Consider the following 17,906-nt stretch of genomic DNA (forward strand, 5'->3'; position numbering starts at 1 on the left):
CTTCGCTCGAGTTTTGGTGGTGGTGTTGTTTTGTGCGTGTTGTCTCCTTTTCCCTTTCTTTTGTTTGTCTTCTTTGCTTGGTTCTTTTTATTGCCCTCTTCTTTTTCTTATTCTTATTTTTTCTTCGTCTTTATCTTCTTTTTCTTCTTTCTCTTCTCCCACTCTTTCTTTTCTCCTTTTCCCATATTCCTCACCATGGCAACCAAACGGTAGCCCTGAGCGACTTGCAACCCTCCTTACACCATTGCCCACCCCATTTTACACCCTCCCTCCCGTGTAAATTTTGGCGCCAATTCGACCCTATCTACTGCTCCTTAAACCGTTCCTATCCGAAAATGAGACAAATAACCAAGAAATCAAACAACTTTTTCGCATTTCAGCTTTATAGATGATGCAATTCTCCAATTTGAATATTTAAATCTTTCAAAGATTTGCTTAAGAAACAAACAGTTTAAAATCAAGGAATGCTTTCAGAAAGTAAAATGGATAGAAAACATAACAATATAAACCTTTTCGTAGACTGATTTAGCAGAGTCTTTTGAGTCAACCTGTCCCGCTTCTGCTGTTTCTGGTACTGCAAATAAAAATTGTATCTGTATAAAAATATATACATGTGTAGGTCTATCTGCATGTGTGTGTGTGTGTGTGTGTATACATACAAAGACACGTATCTGTACAATATTCTTGTGATACTGTGTATATGTGTGTGTGTGTGTGCATGTACATACACACACATACACATTTTTATGCATACTATATGTTTGTGATTGTGTGTGCATGTACACATACAAACACATGCATGTGTACTATATTTTTGTGATATTGTGTGTGTGTGTGTGTGTGTGCATGCGTGCGTGCGTGCGTGCATGCGTGCATGCATATACAGTAATACCTCACTTTACAAGGACCCGCTTTATGAGACCTCAGATTTACAAGTTTTATTTTTCAAACACAAGATCCAAATTTTGAACGGAGTGCAAAAGTTTCTACAACCATAAGAAATGCTTGTGTGTGTTACTGAGAAATTTATAGAGAGTGAAAAAAAGCTTCTTCAAAGCAAGCAATTCTAGACTTATTTCATTTTGGGATTTGGTTTGCAAGATTCTTTATATGAGTCTGTGTGTTGAAGCATATTCTGTTGTGTCTGGGGAGGGTCATTTTCTTTTTTTGTGAACTTATAATTTAACGCACTCACCGGTAAAATTACCACTTATTTCTTATTTTTATTTTCCTAAAATTTTTGTTGTGTCTTGCAACCTTTTCAATAATTCTAAACTTGTTTTTTAAAAGAAGTCTACAAGTCTGTCTACGAGTGCTTGTGAATCAGCGATCGCAACTACAGGTGATGGTGTGTGGCAAGTCTAGTGCGAGTGAAAGTGATTCAGAAAACGATTATAATAATAATATTTTTCATTATAAATCATCTTGACATTCTTTTTACTTTACATAAAATATTCTTTACATTCTACTGTTGTTTTATTGGCATTTATTTATGAGTATTATGAATTTTATAGGTAAAATATTTTTCTGGGAACAAATTATAATTTCTGACTATGGGAAATTGTTGCTCTGATTTACAAGGTTTACGAGACTTGCATATAGAGGCATTACTGTGTATATACAAACATACAAAATGCACACATCTGAATGCATGCTATATATTTATGATTGTGTGTGTGTATGTAAACAGAAAGAAGACTGCAGTATTGGTATGCATGCATCAACCACTCATCATACGTACGTGTGTGCACATGCATGTGTGAGTGTGTATGTCTGCATGTCTTTCTGTACCGTAAATCTTCGAGTATAGTCCGCCCTTGAGTATAATACACAGGGGATTTTTAGGAGGTTATACCTCTGAAAAACCTAAACCTTGTGTATAATACGCACCCCTTCTCTAACTTGAGTTGTGCGTAATTAAGCCAGCAGCACCTAGTTGAACAAACACTTCCGCGCATGCGTAATACAATAATGGTAATGTTCTTAACTGTTATATGGGAATGTAAATATGTTTGCAAATTGTTTTTGTTACATGTTATTCTGTGTTCTGAATACTTTTATTTTAATAAATGTTGCTTACTGCAAGTTATTGATGATTCTTCATTAGCTTAAGGTATTTTTGCACCTAACATCACAAAATGCGTCTGAATAAACATTGCAAATAGAGACTCGGACATTGCTTAGAAAATATTTTTCATTTTTAACCTCCTATATAGTACGCTTTTAAATTTTGACCTTTAAATTTTGGGGAAAAAATGCGAATTATACTCAAAGATTTACGGTATGCATGTGTTCAAAATGATATGTTTATACAAAACAAATTCCATAAAAACAATGTGTTGACATTTTTTTTTTCCTTTTTTAATAAGTATGCATGCTTGTCAATTTTGTTACAAATACCAACCATATTCTGCAATATTTTTACTCTTTCTTCCTCCACCACCCTCTCACTTCTCTCACTCTGGTTTGCCTCTGCCTACTCTCCTCTCTATTACCCTCTTGCTCTAGTTCTCTTTCTTCACTCTCTCTTGTCACAGATGAGACAACCCGCTATTAATGGTGAGCAACAAATGGAGACAACACAGGCAAGAAAGAAGTCTTTAATCTTACAGCAGATTAAACAGCCTTTCTAGTATTGGTACCATAATAAACTGCACCCAGTACACTCTGTAAACTGTGTACTGACAAATGAACAAACTAGTGTAGAAAAGGCTTTTAGCCTTGCTCAGAATATGATAATCTCCCTGGTTTTGGTGCTGCAATAAACTGCGCCCAGTATACTTAGTATTTCAGTTGGCAATAGAAAGATGTGCCAGAAAGGGAATGTATAAACAAGATGCATTCCCTAGGAGACCTATTGAGTCAAGTACATCAACATCTAAATAAATACCAAATGGAAATTGTAGTTGTGATACCTGTGCTGGTGGCACTTAAAAAGCACCATCCAAACATAGCCGATGCCAGCGCAGCCTTGACTGGCTTCTGTGCTGGTGGCACGTAAAAAGCACCAACTGATCGTGGCCGCTGCCAGCCTTCCCTGGCACCTATGCCGGTGGCACATAAAGAGCACCCACTACACTCACAGAGTGGCTGACGTTAGAAAGGGTATCCAGCTGTAGAAACACTGCCAGATCAGACTGGAGCCTGGTGCAGCCTCCTGGCTTCCCAGACCCCGGTCGAACCGTCCAACCCATGCTAGCACAGAAAACGGATGTTAAACGATGATGATGATGATGACCATAATAACCTAGTCAACCCATTGCCAGCATGGAAAAAAACAACATGGAACGAGGATGAGGACAACAATGATACACATCATCATCATCATTATTTTAATATCTACTTTTCCATGCTTGCATGAATCAGATAAGAGTACACTGGAGCAGAGTTTTCTATGGCTGGATACCCTTCCTGTTGCCAACCCCACCCAACTGTTTCCAAGCAAGTACCAATACTAGAAAGGCTGTTTTGTCTGCTGTAAGATTAAAGACTTCTTTCTTGTCTGTGTTGTCTCCATTTGTTGCTCACCATTACTAGAGGATTGTCTCATCTGTGACAAGAGAGATGAGTTTGAGTGGAGAACTAGAGACACATGGCATCTTTATGAAGAAGCTTTTTGTTTACAAAGATTGTAAAATATGTCAAGACATGTCAAGAAGCCCAGATATGCTTTGACAGCTGCCTGCAAGCAGATGACACCATCAGCTAAGCTATTAAGTGCAACCAGCAAGTGAATGCATGTGTGAAGTTGAGAAAAGTACAAACTTCTCTCTCAACACACTTCTCACACAAACACACTTCTTTCTCTCTCACACACACACAGTCACAAACACACACATGATTTCATGTTCAATCTCTGTGGGATTGTACCTGAAATCGTGTGGTTGGGAAATGAACTTCTTAACCACTCAGCCATGCCTATACATAGTCTCCAACATAATATGCCAGAAAAGAAGACAAATCGTTCATGCACAAAAGTGGTTGCACCAAACAGTGACATGACTCAGCTTTTTTCATTCTATCAAACAGAGAATTAGCAGAATTGAAGACAACACTACACTTACAATCAAAAGGCGTAGGAGTGGCTATGTGGTAAGTAGCTTGCTTACCAACCACATAGTTCCAGGTTCAGTCCCACTGCATGGCTCCTTGGGCAAGTGTTTTCCACTATAGCCTCGGGCCAACCAAAGTCTTGTGAGTGGATTTGGTAGACGGAAACTGAAAGAAGCCCACCGTATATATGTATATATGTGTGTGTGTGTGTGTGTGTGTTTTTGTCTGTGTTTGTCCCCACAAAATCGCTTGACAACCGATGGTGATGTGTTTACGTCCCCGTAACTTTGCAGTTCAGCGAAAGAGGCCGATAGAATAAGTACTAGGCTTACAAAGAATAAGTCCTGGGGTCGATTTGCTCGACTAAAGGCGGTGCTCCAGCATGGCCACAGTCACACGACTGAAACAAGTAAAAGAGTACTTTCATCTTCAATTCTGCCCACCTCTGACACCAGCAGGAATAAGGTAATCATCATCATCATGGTTTTAATGTACACTCTTCCATACTTGCATGGTCCAGACAGAGTTTACTGAGGCAGAGGTTGTATATAGCTGGATGTCCTTCCAGTCACCAACACTCACCTGTTTCCAAGCAAGGTAATATTTTCCCTATGCCCAGACATGGATGCCCTTCCAAGAGTATAGTGGGTGCTTTTACATGCCACTGGCATGAGGGCCAGTCAGACGGTACTGGCAATAGCCACGCTCAAAAGATGTTTTTTTATGTGCCACCTGCACAGGAGCCACTCCAGCAGCACTGGCAATGACTTCACTTAAATGTTGTCTTTCACGTGCCACCAGCACAAGTGCCAGTAAGGTGACACTGGTAACAATCACGCTCAAATGGTGCTTTTTACGTGCCATCGGCATGGGAGCCAGTCAGCGGCCCTGGCAGTGATCATGTTTGGATGGTGTTCTTAGCGTTCCACTAGCACGCCAGTCTGATTTATAGACAATACATATCCATATATACAAGTCTCTTCAAGGTTTTGGTTCAAAAGACAGATGAAATTTCATATAAAAGGAATACATATATATCAACATCATCATCATCATTTAGCGTCCGCTTTCCATGCTAGCATGGGTTGGACGGTTCAACTGGGGTCTGGGAAGCCAGAAGGCTGCACCAGGCCCAGTCTGATATAGCAATGTTTCTACGGCTGGATGCCCTTCCTAACGCCAACCACTCCATGAGTGTAGTGGGTGCTTTTTACGTGCCACCAGCACAGGTGCCAGACAGGGCTGATGAACGGCCTATATATATATATATATGATGAGCTTCTTTCGGTTTCTATTTACCAAGTTTACATGCAAGGGTTTGGTCAGCCCAGGGCTATAATAGAAGACACTTGCCCAAAATGTCATACAGCGAGACTGAACTTGAAACCATGTGGTCAGGAAGCAAACTTCTTAGCCACACAGCGACACCTGCACTTATAGATGCAAAAATAAGAAAAAAGAAACTAAATTTAATACCTGAGGAACAGAAGATTCTTGAGCCAAACCAACAATCTGACCTATGTTGTCATCTGAAGAACTGTCAGCCTGCCTTGGAGATGCAACCTCACTGTCAGAATCTAGCCACCAAAATTCCTTCCCTCTGGATGTGTGACTGACGCGTTGTGTTCTGCTCTGTGGTTCACCATAGCGGAACCGAGAAATATATCTGGGGGGGAAAATAAAAAGGCACAAACTCACATACAGGTATATAAACTGCTAAGAAAAAACAAAACTGCTGAAACAAATTTTGGTTCCTTATACTACTATTTGATGATGATAATGATGATGATGATGAGGCGTGGGAGGGGGAGGATGCGGACGAGGAGGAGGAAGTGAGGAGTAGAAGGGGGTAGGAAGTGAGGAGGAGTAGAAGGGGGAGGAAGTGAGGAGGAGTAGAAGAGGGAGGAAGTGAGGGGGAGGAAGTAAGGAGGAGGAAGTGAGGAGGAGGGGAGGAGGAGGAGGAGGACAGGGGTGAAAGTGGAAAGTGGTAAATGAGATAGCATAAGACCCAATAGCTTTTCACTATAAGATGACACAGTAAGACCATGAAGTAAAATAGAGTTAGACCTGAGAGTAAGATACATTAAGACTAAAGAGAATTACATCATTAGACCAAATGGTAAGAGAGTGTTAAACCAGAAAATAAGATAATAAGACTGTTAGAACAGAGACTAAGACAAATTAAGACCAAGAAGTTACCTTGACAAAACAGAACCACGCAAAACGGTATCTTCATCATCAAGAGCAGATTCTTCATCTTTTTCTTCATCAAACATCCTGCTTAAATGTCCGGTTTGATTAGATCATCTGGAGCATGTTCTCAAATGTCTGTAAAGAAAATTACCAACAGGATCACACATACAAAGTAGAGTCAAACCAAAGTAGAGATAACCACAAGCGCGTACAAAGCAATCGGTATGTAGGAGGAGCTGGTTCAAAACCAGTTTGATACAAAAGTTTCTAACACCAGATGAAAATGTCCTTGAATAAAACAGATAAATCAATTTCAACAAAGCATCAATAAGTGATATTGTTAAAACACTATCATTCTGACAAAAGGGAAACAGGACATAGCTAACTAACTGGCACTCTGTCAATTATGACAATGAGTGTTCCAGCTGATCCAATCAATGGAACGGGCTTTACGTTCTTAGTTCAAATTCCGCCGAGGTCGACTTTGCCTTTCATCCTTTCAGGGTCGATAAATTAAGTACCAGTTACACACTGGGGTCGATGTGATCGACTTAATCCCTTTGTCTGTCTTTCTTTGTCCCCTCTATGTTTAGCCCCTTGTGGGTAATAAAGAAATAAGAAACTGTGGGACCACATGGAGCAGCACCCTGTGACTCCTATAGTAGGCACAACCAAAAGCCCTAGGGGACGACCTAGATAGATAGATACAATATTTAGTTTTTGGTAAATGAAGGAGTTTGATGGTAAGTTCAATTCCATGGCATGGCATCTTAGGCAGGTGTGTTCTGTTCTAGATATGGGCTGGCCATAGCCTTGAGAGTAGATTTGGTAAACAGAAACTGAAAAATGCCCATTGTCTGTGTGTGTGTGTGCATGCGCACATGTGTGTTTGTGTATCACTGTCTTTTTGCCTTGATATCATTTGATAATTGTAAATGAATGTCTCCATCATGCAAGCAGTGTTCTTCATTCCCAACTCTTCTGTTTCTCACCATGGGGAAATATTACCTTATTTGGAAACAGGTGAGGGCTGGTGGCTAGATTGGTATCTGGCAGCACAAAACCCATCTCAACAAAATTCTGTCTGACCCATAGAAAAATGAATGCTAAAATGATGATGATGATGATAATGATATATACATCCATCCATACATACATTATATATATATATAATATATATATATATATATATACACACACACATATACAGATATGTAAACATGTATATATAAACAAATATATATATGTGTTTGTATATATATATATATATATATATATATATATCTACAGATATGTATACACCACACACACACACATATATATATATATATATATATATATATATATATATATACATACATACATAGAGAGAGAGAGCTATATATAGGTAAATATAAACATATATACATATATACATACACATATATGTATATAGATATACACACATACATATATATGTACATATATTTTTATCTTTTATGCTGGAGTACTAGCTTGAAGGCTTTTAATCAAATGAATTGAACCCAGTACTTATTTATAAGCTTGGTACTTATAACCAACACCTGTTATCAAACGGTGGTGTCGTCGACCCAGGGCTAAAGTAGAAGACACTTGTTTAAGGCGCCACTCAATGGAAATGAACCTGGAACCATGTGATTATAAACACATTCAACCCAAGCAAATTGTGTAAAATAGACAAAATGTTTTTAAAATCTTGACTGTAACAATCGGAAGGAAAACGTAAAAACGCGAAAAGCAACTGATATCAGAAAGTGAACGAAACAGTGCAAGGGAGATAACTCTAAATAACTGATCGAGATCTTTTGGAAATGATACTATTACGAGATCACACATTTACAGGACATCGTACGATGAACCAACGATAGAACCTTTGCATGGACGATCGAGTTGCTAGAAATAGCAGCTAAAACACCTTTTAATCACACCCCACCATCTAAAATATGGAAGAGAACGCACTGGCTGACATAGTTTTATATATACACACGCAAGCATGTATCTGTCTTATACACTGTTCGCTGTCCAGACATTTGTACATTACTGCACATACTTTATATGCACTTTTTGACAAGTTGTGGTGCACCTGAGCACTGTATACAATAATTTCATTATTATTTTTTTTTTTTTTTAAAGTACAATTGCTCTTGGCTGAAATGTCTTTACAAAAAGGTTTGCTTAATCAAGTTTGATCCAACAACTATGTGACATTAAATATTTCTTTCAAATATTACAATATTTAATTCCGTAATATTGTCGACATGTATATTGCATTGATTACGATACCAATGAAGAGCAGATTCTTCACATTCTCCCCCAATCTTCATTCAAAATGTTAAGACAAAAGGAAGGAGAAACAAAATATAGATTCTCCTTCTCAAGTCTTTGCCAGCTTCTTAAAGTTTTCCATGCAACTGCCTTGAAATTAAACTCTCATTTTCAGTAAATCTGAACACCCCCCCCCCACAGACACACACACACACATACACCCAATGAGTCAGGCATATTACACTGTGTAATACAATTTTTGTTCATGAGTGGCAACTGTTATTTCCTTTTTGTTTACCCCCAGAAAGGATGAAAAATGGCTAATATTTCCTTCAAACTTTGCTTACCTCCAACTTTTCTCCACTTGGACAGCAAGAAGTAAAATGAATAGTTGAGCATATGGTCCCTGTATTTATACAGCCAGCTATGTTGCCAGAATGTTCTAGAAATTCTTGAAACTTTTCGAAAGTTCTTGAAACTTCTAGAAAGTCCTAGAAAATTCTGCTTCAGCAACTGAGAGCTGAATCTGTCTGAAATGTAATGGAAACTAATTCAGTTTGAAAACATTGATGTACAGGTCACAAAAGCATAGTTTGAAGGGAATAGCAGTCATTTCCTTTGATTTCTACATAGAAGCAAAGAGGAAATAACATTTACTGACCAAAGACAAAAAATTTTAATTTTTTTACACGGTGTTATTAATCTAACTTAATTTCTGTTTGGTCGTTTCAATAGCTCAAAATAACAGCCAAATCTTTCTCAAACCACACCCTGTGATCTTTAAAAAGGAATGATACGTTAGATGTAGTTTTAGACAAAGTTTGAATGAAGCAAAAATTGATGAGCTGAAACCTCTTTGATCAGTCTGTTGGATAAGAGCTGAGTTGGGGTTAAACACCACCAACTACCATTTACATGGTTGCTTGTCCTGTTAGCAGCCAAATTTTTCTCAATTACACCTTACCATACCGTTAGATCTGAAAATTTAAAAAAAAATCAGGATGCTCACAAATGGAATGTTAGTGTGTTTAGGTTCCCGTAACTTAGCGGTTCAGCAAAAGAAACTGATGGAATAAGTACTAGGCTTACAAAAAATAAGTCCGGGAATCGATTTGATGTTCCAGCATGGTCGCAGTCAAATGACTGAAACAAATAAAAGAATAGAAGAAAAAATACAGAACTGAAAGTAAAATAACTCAAAATCTATATTCATTACAGACCATTTATCGTTTCTTCAACATTGAAATTATGTCCATCTTCGTCGAAATTAGAATTCAGAATATAATCCATTTTCACTTAACAAAACACACTGAAATAGATAATTAAAAATATTTTGTACCAATTAGAATATATGGAGGTTTTTGTTGGGGTGGGGTATGTGTAAAAATACCTCATTTTATACTGACTTTTAAAATTAATCTAGAAATTTACGTGGGAAGGGAGACAACTTGTAATACGAGACATTTCTGATCAGTTTTTTTTTTTTTTGTTCTTCCCTTTTTCCAAGCAATAAATGAACATACTTATACAGCTAATTATATTAGACGTTTATCATTACTTCGACAAATGCGATGATGGTTGTGTTTTGTTAATTATGAAGGAGTTGCTGAAAGACAAAAATCATTAACTAATATTGGCTTTGTTTTTCTTTCCTTCTCAAAATATACTTTTATTATTAATTCCAGTTCATATCCTTTAATGTCCCATGCATTAAAGTGTGCTAATAACAAACCTAAAATATAATAGATATCTACAGTATGAAAGAGAAAGTCAACGTCATAGGATCAACGGTACTCGAGTTGTCTCCCTTGAATCAGACCTCGCTCCTTCATATCATGGTTGATGAATTTCCCTTTGGCTTACTAACATTTAAATTTAAGAAAACAAAAACCATTCCAGGAAGAAGTAGCATGTAGATAATCTTTTCTACTCTAAGCACAAGGTCCGAAATTTTGGGGAAGGAGGCTAGTCGATTAGATCGAGCCAGTATGCAACTGGTACTTAATTTATCGACCCTGAAAGGATGAAAGGCAAAGTTGACCTCTGCGGAATTTGAACTCAGAACGTAAAGATAGACGAAATACCTATTTCTATTTCTTTACTACCCACAAGGGGCTAAACACAGAGAGGACAAACGGATTAAGTCGATTATATCGACCCCAGTGCGTAACTGGTACTTAATTAACCCCGAAAGTATGAAAGGCAAAGTCGACATCGGCAGAATTTGAACATAACGGCAGACGAAATACAGCTACGCATTTCGCCCGGCGTGCCAACGTTTCTGCCAGCTCGCCACCTTAAGTAGTATGTAAATAATGTAAAAATAATGTACTGAATGTTTTTGAACTGAAGATTTCAAAGCTAGTAATCCAATAGGGACTCCACTCAGCCATTGTATAATATATTCATTCTGTTTTTTTGCTGTCTTAATTAACTTTAGAAAATGATGATGATGATTATGTGTATCTGTTATTTATCTGTGTTCAAATCACTATCAATTTCTAGAGTCTTAAATACCGAATGTATCTCTTTCTTTAAATGCGTAGTCTTCTGCCCTAATACCAAATTAGCATCATTGACTGTCCAATATTTCTTAGTATTATTGACTGTCCAATGTTTCTTAAATGTCAAAATGACACAGGAGAAAGGAGATTCACACCTTAAATGTCAAAATGACATCAGGGGAAGAGGGACTCAAATCAAATTCATTAATATTAGCATAATAATCACATTACTGAATACTGGGCCTTTGAATTCACTTGTTTTAATTTCTTGTTCATAATATCCACTATTTTCCTCCAAACTTCCATATTCTGCTGTGATATTAAACTTATATGCAGACTGATATTTGTTTCAAGTTTTAGCACAAGGCCGGCAATTTTAGGGAGAGGGGATAAATCAATTACATAGTTGCTAGTGCTCAACTGATATTAATTTTATCAACCCTGAGAGGATTAAAGGCAAAAACCTCAGTGGGATTTGAACCCAGAATGTAAAGAACCAGAAGAAATGCTGTTAAGCATTTGGTCCTACATGCTAACACTTCTACCAGCTTGCTGCCTTACAGGTACACTGGTGTTAAACTGCATACACTACATTGATATCAAACCAAATATGCCACACATTGATATCAAATGGCATATCCAACCATATACAACAGACTAGTATTAAACCATCTATGGCCATATTGATATTAAAATATATCGTGTGATCACATGACTGATCAGGCAGTCAGATGTTGTTACACATCACTGAGTACAATGCGTTTATGCATTGTTTTAGCTTTCAAATGATGCTACCCCACTTGCTAGGCAAGCAGGCCAACATTCCCCACTGACCGAAAGGAGGACTAGAGCAAAGTAAAATCAAGTGTCTTGGTCAACAATACAACACACCACCCAATCAGGGAATTGAACCCACAATCTAGCAATCATGAGTGCAACAGCCTAACCACTAGGCAATGTGCCTTCACTATATACCATACTAATATTAACTAAATATGAATACACAGATATGTCCCAAGCACATAATTTCAGGTTCAGTCCCACAGCATGGCACTGTGAACAAGTGTCTTCTACAATAGCCCCAGGCCAACCAAAGCCTTGTGAGTGGATCTGGTAGGCAGAAACTGAAAGAAGGCGGCGAGCTGGCAGAAATGTTAGCACGCCAGGTGAAATGCCGTTACATTCTGAGTTCAAATTTCACCGACGTCGACTTTGCCTTTCATCCCTTCATGGTCAATAAATTAAGTACCAGTTATGCACTGGGGTCAATGTAATCGACTTAATCCATTTGTCTGTCCTTGTTTGTCCTCTCTGTGTTTAGCCCCTTGTGGGTAGTAAAGAAATAGGTACTTCGTCTGTCTTTATGTTCTAAGTTCAAATTCTGCCGAGGTCGACTTTGCCTTTCATCCTTTCAGGGTCGATAAATTAAGTACCAGTTGCATATTGGGGTCGATCTAATCGACTCAATCCCTTTATCTGTCCTTGTTTGTCCCCTCTATGTCTAGCCTCTTGTGGGCAATAAAGAAATAAGAAACTGAAAGAACCCTGTCATATGTGTGTGTGTATGTGTGTGTGTGCATGCGTGTGTTACTATCTCCAGGCCTTGATATCATGTGATAGTCATAAGCAGAGTGTCACCAACATACAAGCAATGTCATTCATTTCCAATCTGCAACAGAAATATATCTGAGCCATGAGCCATGGGGAAATATTACCTGGCTTGGAAATAGGTGAGTGTTGGCAACAGGAAGGGCATCCAGCCATAAAAAATCTATCTCAACAAATTCTATCTGATCCATGAAAGCATGAAAAAATGGATGTGAAAATAATATTGCTGCTGATGATGATGACGATGAATGTAAAAACATAATAGTAAATATTACCCAGATACATAGTGTGATGCTGAAGAGAACTTCAAGAAACTAGATATCCTCAAAAATTCTTTCAGTTGCCAACAAGAAGTCTTTCGTAGACATTCCATAACTGAAGAAAACTTTGTAATAACTTTTGAGTTTGCATGCCTTAGTACATTGCTAACTGGAATTGGTTACTAAATAATACTGCCAAATCACAGACAACTAATTATTGCAAGAACAGACATAATACTACCTATTTCTTTACTACCCACAAGGGGCTAAACACAGAGAGGACAAACAAGGACAGACAAACGGATTAAGTCGATTATATCAACCCCAGTGCACAACTGAATACTACCATCATCATCAACATCATCTGCCTTTCATCCTTTCAGGGTCAATAAATTGAGGAGTACCAGTTCAGTACTGGGGTCGATGTACTCAAGTATCTCCCTCCCCCAAATTTCAGGCCTTGTGCCTATAGTAAAAAGGATTATCATTATTATTATTATTACTGTGACAGTGAGCTGGCAGAATTGTTGGCACACTCGATGAAATGCTTAGTGGTATTTCACCTGTCACAATGTTCAGAGTTCAAATTCTGCCAGAGGTGACTTTGTATTTCATCCTTTCAGAGTTGATAAATTAAGTACGAGTGAAACACTGGGGTCAATGTAATCGACTGGTCCCCTCCTCCTAAATTTCAGGCTTTGTGCCTATTATTATGGCAGTAAGCTGGGAGAATCAACACACTAGACTAAACAGTATTTAACCAGTTTTACCATTTTGAGTTCCAATTCCACCGAAGTCGACTTTGCTTCTCATCCTTTTGAGGTCAATGAAATAAGTACCAGATGAGTACTCGGGGATCAATGTAATTGACTTGCTCTCCCCCTTGAAATTGCTGGCCTTGTGCCAAAATCTGAAACTAATAATATAAAGTAACTGTCAAGTATTGGGGTTGATGATAATAAGTTACCCTTTCCCCTCAAAAATTGCTGGCTTTTTCCTAAATTAGAAACAATCATAACTATCATTATTATTATTATTATTGGGGGAGAGAACAGTGCATGCCATCAAAGTGACATTGGGGTACAAATATACAAAGCCCAATATACTAACCTGTCTGATAAGGGTACACCAGGCACAATCTGGCTGATGACAGTCAAGGCTGATCTGGAACCCAACCTAGGCCCCCATATCTACGGCGTTCGCCGCTGGAATAAGGAGTGGTTGGAGATCACGCGTTCGTGCAGCACTGAGGATGAAGGAAGCCAGCTCAACCCATCCCAGGTGAATGCTGTCTCAAGACAAGACGACACATGCATCACAATCATATGTGTGCAACATGGTGAGCTCATATCAAGATAAACAATGCATGACCTTGCATGTGGGGCCCAGTTCAAATTTTGTTCAGGTTGAGTTGCCTATCCTGCTCAAAAGGTCCCAGAATAAGGTTTGTTTAAGGATGATGAACAAAACATCCTTGTTACCTGAAATGAATTATTCAAACCCCAAAGAATTCCTCTCTACGCATGGCTATGATACTCCTCCACTACTTCTACTCATGATCAGAGATGCACATATTGCCAGCCACTAAGAGACATGCTCAAGTGGTTAAGGTCAAGCAACTGACAAGCAAATCTGTGGTACTGAGCAGAATATTTGCTGTAGCCCATCTTTTATATGAAAATAAAACATGTTTATTATTATCATTGTTATTAAGGTGGTGGATAACAGAATCAGGGGAACAATGGGAAAATGCCTTCCATTTCTTCCACCACTTTATGTTCTGGTTTCAAATCATACCAAGGCCAACTTTATTTATTATCCCTCCAAGGTTGATAAAATAAAGTACCAGTCAAGTACTGGGATCAATGACATATTCCTTTAATTTGCTGGTTTTGTGCCTAAATTAGAAACAATTACTGTCATTATTATTAGGATGATGTAAGATGGTGAGCTATTAAAATCATTAGAACACTGGACAAAATGCTTAGTGGCATATCATTCATCTTTATGTTATGAATTGAAATTTCACTGATGTCAACCTTGCTTTCATCCTTGTGAGATCAAAAAACAAGTACCAGCTGAGCACTGGAATCAATGTAGTCAACTTCCCTACACCTCAAAATTGCTGAAATTGTACCAAAATAAGAATAGATTATTTGGTGCTACATAACAGACAACTAGCACACTGAAAAGTGGTTGGTGTTAGGAAGGGCATCAAGCCATAGAAATTATACTAAAACTGATGGCTGGAGCCTGGTGTAGCCCTCTTGCTTTGCTAGCTCCTGTCAACCCATCCAACCCATGCTAGCATGGAAAACAGATGTTAAATTAAAATGATGATGATGATGATGGATGGAGTAGCAGAATAGTTGGAGCACAGAAACAAAATGCCCTGTAGCATTTGCCTTAACTTTTTGCATTCTGAGTTCAAATTAGAACGAATTTACACTCCTCAAAATCATTATTGGCCTTGTGTCTACATCCAAAACAAATTATTGATAAAATGAATTACCAAACAAGTATTGGAGTCAATGGAAACAACTAAACCCCTCCTCTCAAAATTTCTTGCTCTGTGCCTAAATCAGAAACAACAAAAACAACCACCACCTCCAACATTTGATAAAATAAAGTACTCAAGTACTGTGACTGATAAAGCCCTCCCTCTAAAATTGCTGGCTTTGTACCAAAATTTGAAAGAATTATTATTTCACTAATTCAAAGGGTGTTAGTGGTATCAACTCTCCTCAAAATTGTTGGCCTTAGCCAAAGATATGCTAGTCATTCCTTTCACATCTTATTTCTTGACATAGTGTATCTATACATTATCCCTTGTATCCTTCCTTTTTCAAAACAGGGTATTATTTGAGGATAATTTAGCTGCTATTTCTAGCAAGCTGAGAGACCACATAATTATAATGATGATGATAATCCTTTCTACTATAGACACAAGACCTGAAATTTTGGGGAAGGAGTTAAGTCGATTACATTGACCCCAGTACTCAACTGGTACTAATCCTGAATGGATGAAAGGCAAAGTCAACCTTGGCAGAATTTGAAGTCAGAACATAAAGACGGACGAAATACCACTAAGCATTTTGCCCAGCATGCTAATGTTTCTCAGTTTGCTAGAAACAGCAGCCAAATTATCAGTTCAGTCAAAGCTGAACAAGTATACTAGTACACTACTATCAATAATATCACCTCTACTCTATTAATATTAGTATCAGTGCATTTACTCTGTTCTGAACTCAATAACATCTTAGCATATGTCACATGTATGTAGGAATTTAAACATTCCATATGTAAAAATTAATAACCATAATTGAAAAATGGGTTTGTCATCAACATTCCTTAATTAGCATAACTATAACAAAAGAAAACTTACTATACTATGATTAGTAAATGTGCAAAACAAGTGGAGGACAGGGTGGTAGGTGATGATAATGATGATGATGACAATGATTGCAATAATTATAATGAGGTTGAAGAGGAGAAAAAATAAAAAGGAAAAAAGTTGTTTTTTTTACTTTTCAGTAGGTAGCTGGAAATTTTATAAGGGTGCAAGTATAGACAATTGAAATGACCGCTATACATTCAAAATTACTAATTTTTTTAATTCAGAACACTGAAACACAAAAGAATGAAACTAAATTCTGTGCCTCACTATATATCTGCCAAATCTCATTGGACCTCTACATTTCTATAACAAATACTGACCAATCATCTCTCTGTATCTCTATAATAATACTGACTAATTACCTCTCTGTACATCTATATGTTAATACTAAACAACTACCTCTCCCTATTTACATTTTTGTATTACTTTTCTCTATTAGCATCATTAACTGATCATCTCTTTCACAATAACCCTTTCGATTATTGAGTATAAAGACACATTACTTCATCCACTGCCAATGACTAACCCTCTATAAAACTCAAAAAAGACATACAATGGAGTACTTACTTCACATACATCTGGAATGGTGCTGCAACAACACTCAAACAGGCATCCTAGATTGCATCTCAAAAAGCAGCCACCTGACTAACTGGCATCAAATCACTCACCAACACACTCCAACCTCTAGCCTACAATTATGCTGTCCCCTTTTCTACTGCTACTAAATGACCACTATTCCTAACAGCTGAGTAGTCATGCAACTACCTCCACTCAGGTATACCCATCTCAATCATCTCTTTTCCTTATCACTTATATTGTATCCCCTCTCCATCTCCAGAGCCCTCACTAACCAGTATGGCCAGTATATTCTCTCTCAAGATCATCCCTTTGAAATTCTCTTTGACTTTTTTTCCCCTTTTTTTCTTGCAGCTATCAATTCACAACTATTGAAGAGGATTATTAACAGCATTATCACCAGTTTCTGAAGAACATAAAAGCCACATTCATACTAGTAGTCATCTCTGCAACACACATCAATTGAAAACCTTCACATCCAGCTGCTCTCTCAACTCAACTGGACATGGTGCCCAGTTCTCCCAACCATGTTAAACTACACTTCTTCAACATGATTTACAAACAGGGATTCAGTTCCCTGAATTTCTTCCATCTTTTATTTTAACCAAACTTTCTTCTACTTTCAAGCCTGGTCTATCTGTTTGAGCATTTGTGAACGTTTATCAGATGTGGTGGTTGTAGTATTCAGTTTTCCATTCCAGTTTACAATTCTTTTAATACTTTCTGATCATTAATAATTTGTCTTTGCTGGTTAATTTGATTACTTTTTCCTGCAAGAGGACAAACTTGTTTATCTGGGTAAAAGCTGAATTATTTGATTCACTGTCATACCAACGTTAAGTATATTTTATAGAGTAAAAAACCCACTAGAGCTGTAGTTTAGCCAGTTCGAATTTATATGGAACCAATGGACTAAGATGAGTAGCAGAAACCTTGTATGTACCCAGCATTTATTTGTCCTTTCCCCCATTCGATAAGCTCAGAATTCAGCATCCTAAAGTGACAAGATTTTAAGAATGAATGCTTGTATTC

General features: G+C 37.7%; 1 protein-coding gene across 6 annotated transcripts in view; it reads right to left on the bottom strand.

The window, feature by feature from the left end:
- Window positions 1-17,906, bottom strand: part of LOC115221445 — an 81,692-nt gene that overhangs the window by 62,187 nt on the left and 1,599 nt on the right. For 2 of the 6 annotated variants that reach the window (XM_036510860.1, XM_036510856.1), the window contains exons 2-6: window positions 9,750-9,838; window positions 8,877-9,059; window positions 6,253-6,381; window positions 5,530-5,719; window positions 510-574 (exon numbers count right to left, since the gene is read on the bottom strand). In XM_036510860.1, coding sequence (XP_036366753.1) covers window positions 510-574; window positions 5,530-5,719; window positions 6,253-6,329 — 332 coding nt within the window. In that variant the 5' untranslated portion in view covers window positions 6,330-6,381; window positions 8,877-9,059; window positions 9,750-9,838. Of the gene's footprint in view, window positions 1-509; window positions 575-5,529; window positions 5,720-6,252; window positions 6,382-8,750; window positions 8,838-8,876; window positions 9,060-9,749; window positions 9,839-17,906 lie in introns of those variants that run through there. The other 4 variants (XM_036510857.1, XM_029791628.2, XM_036510859.1 and 1 more) reach the window with 4 other exon arrangements.

The sequence above is a fragment of the Octopus sinensis genome, linkage group LG18 (genome assembly GCF_006345805.1).
Source record: "Octopus sinensis linkage group LG18, ASM634580v1, whole genome shotgun sequence".
In the NCBI taxonomy this organism is placed as follows: Eukaryota; Metazoa; Mollusca; class Cephalopoda; order Octopoda; family Octopodidae; genus Octopus; species Octopus sinensis.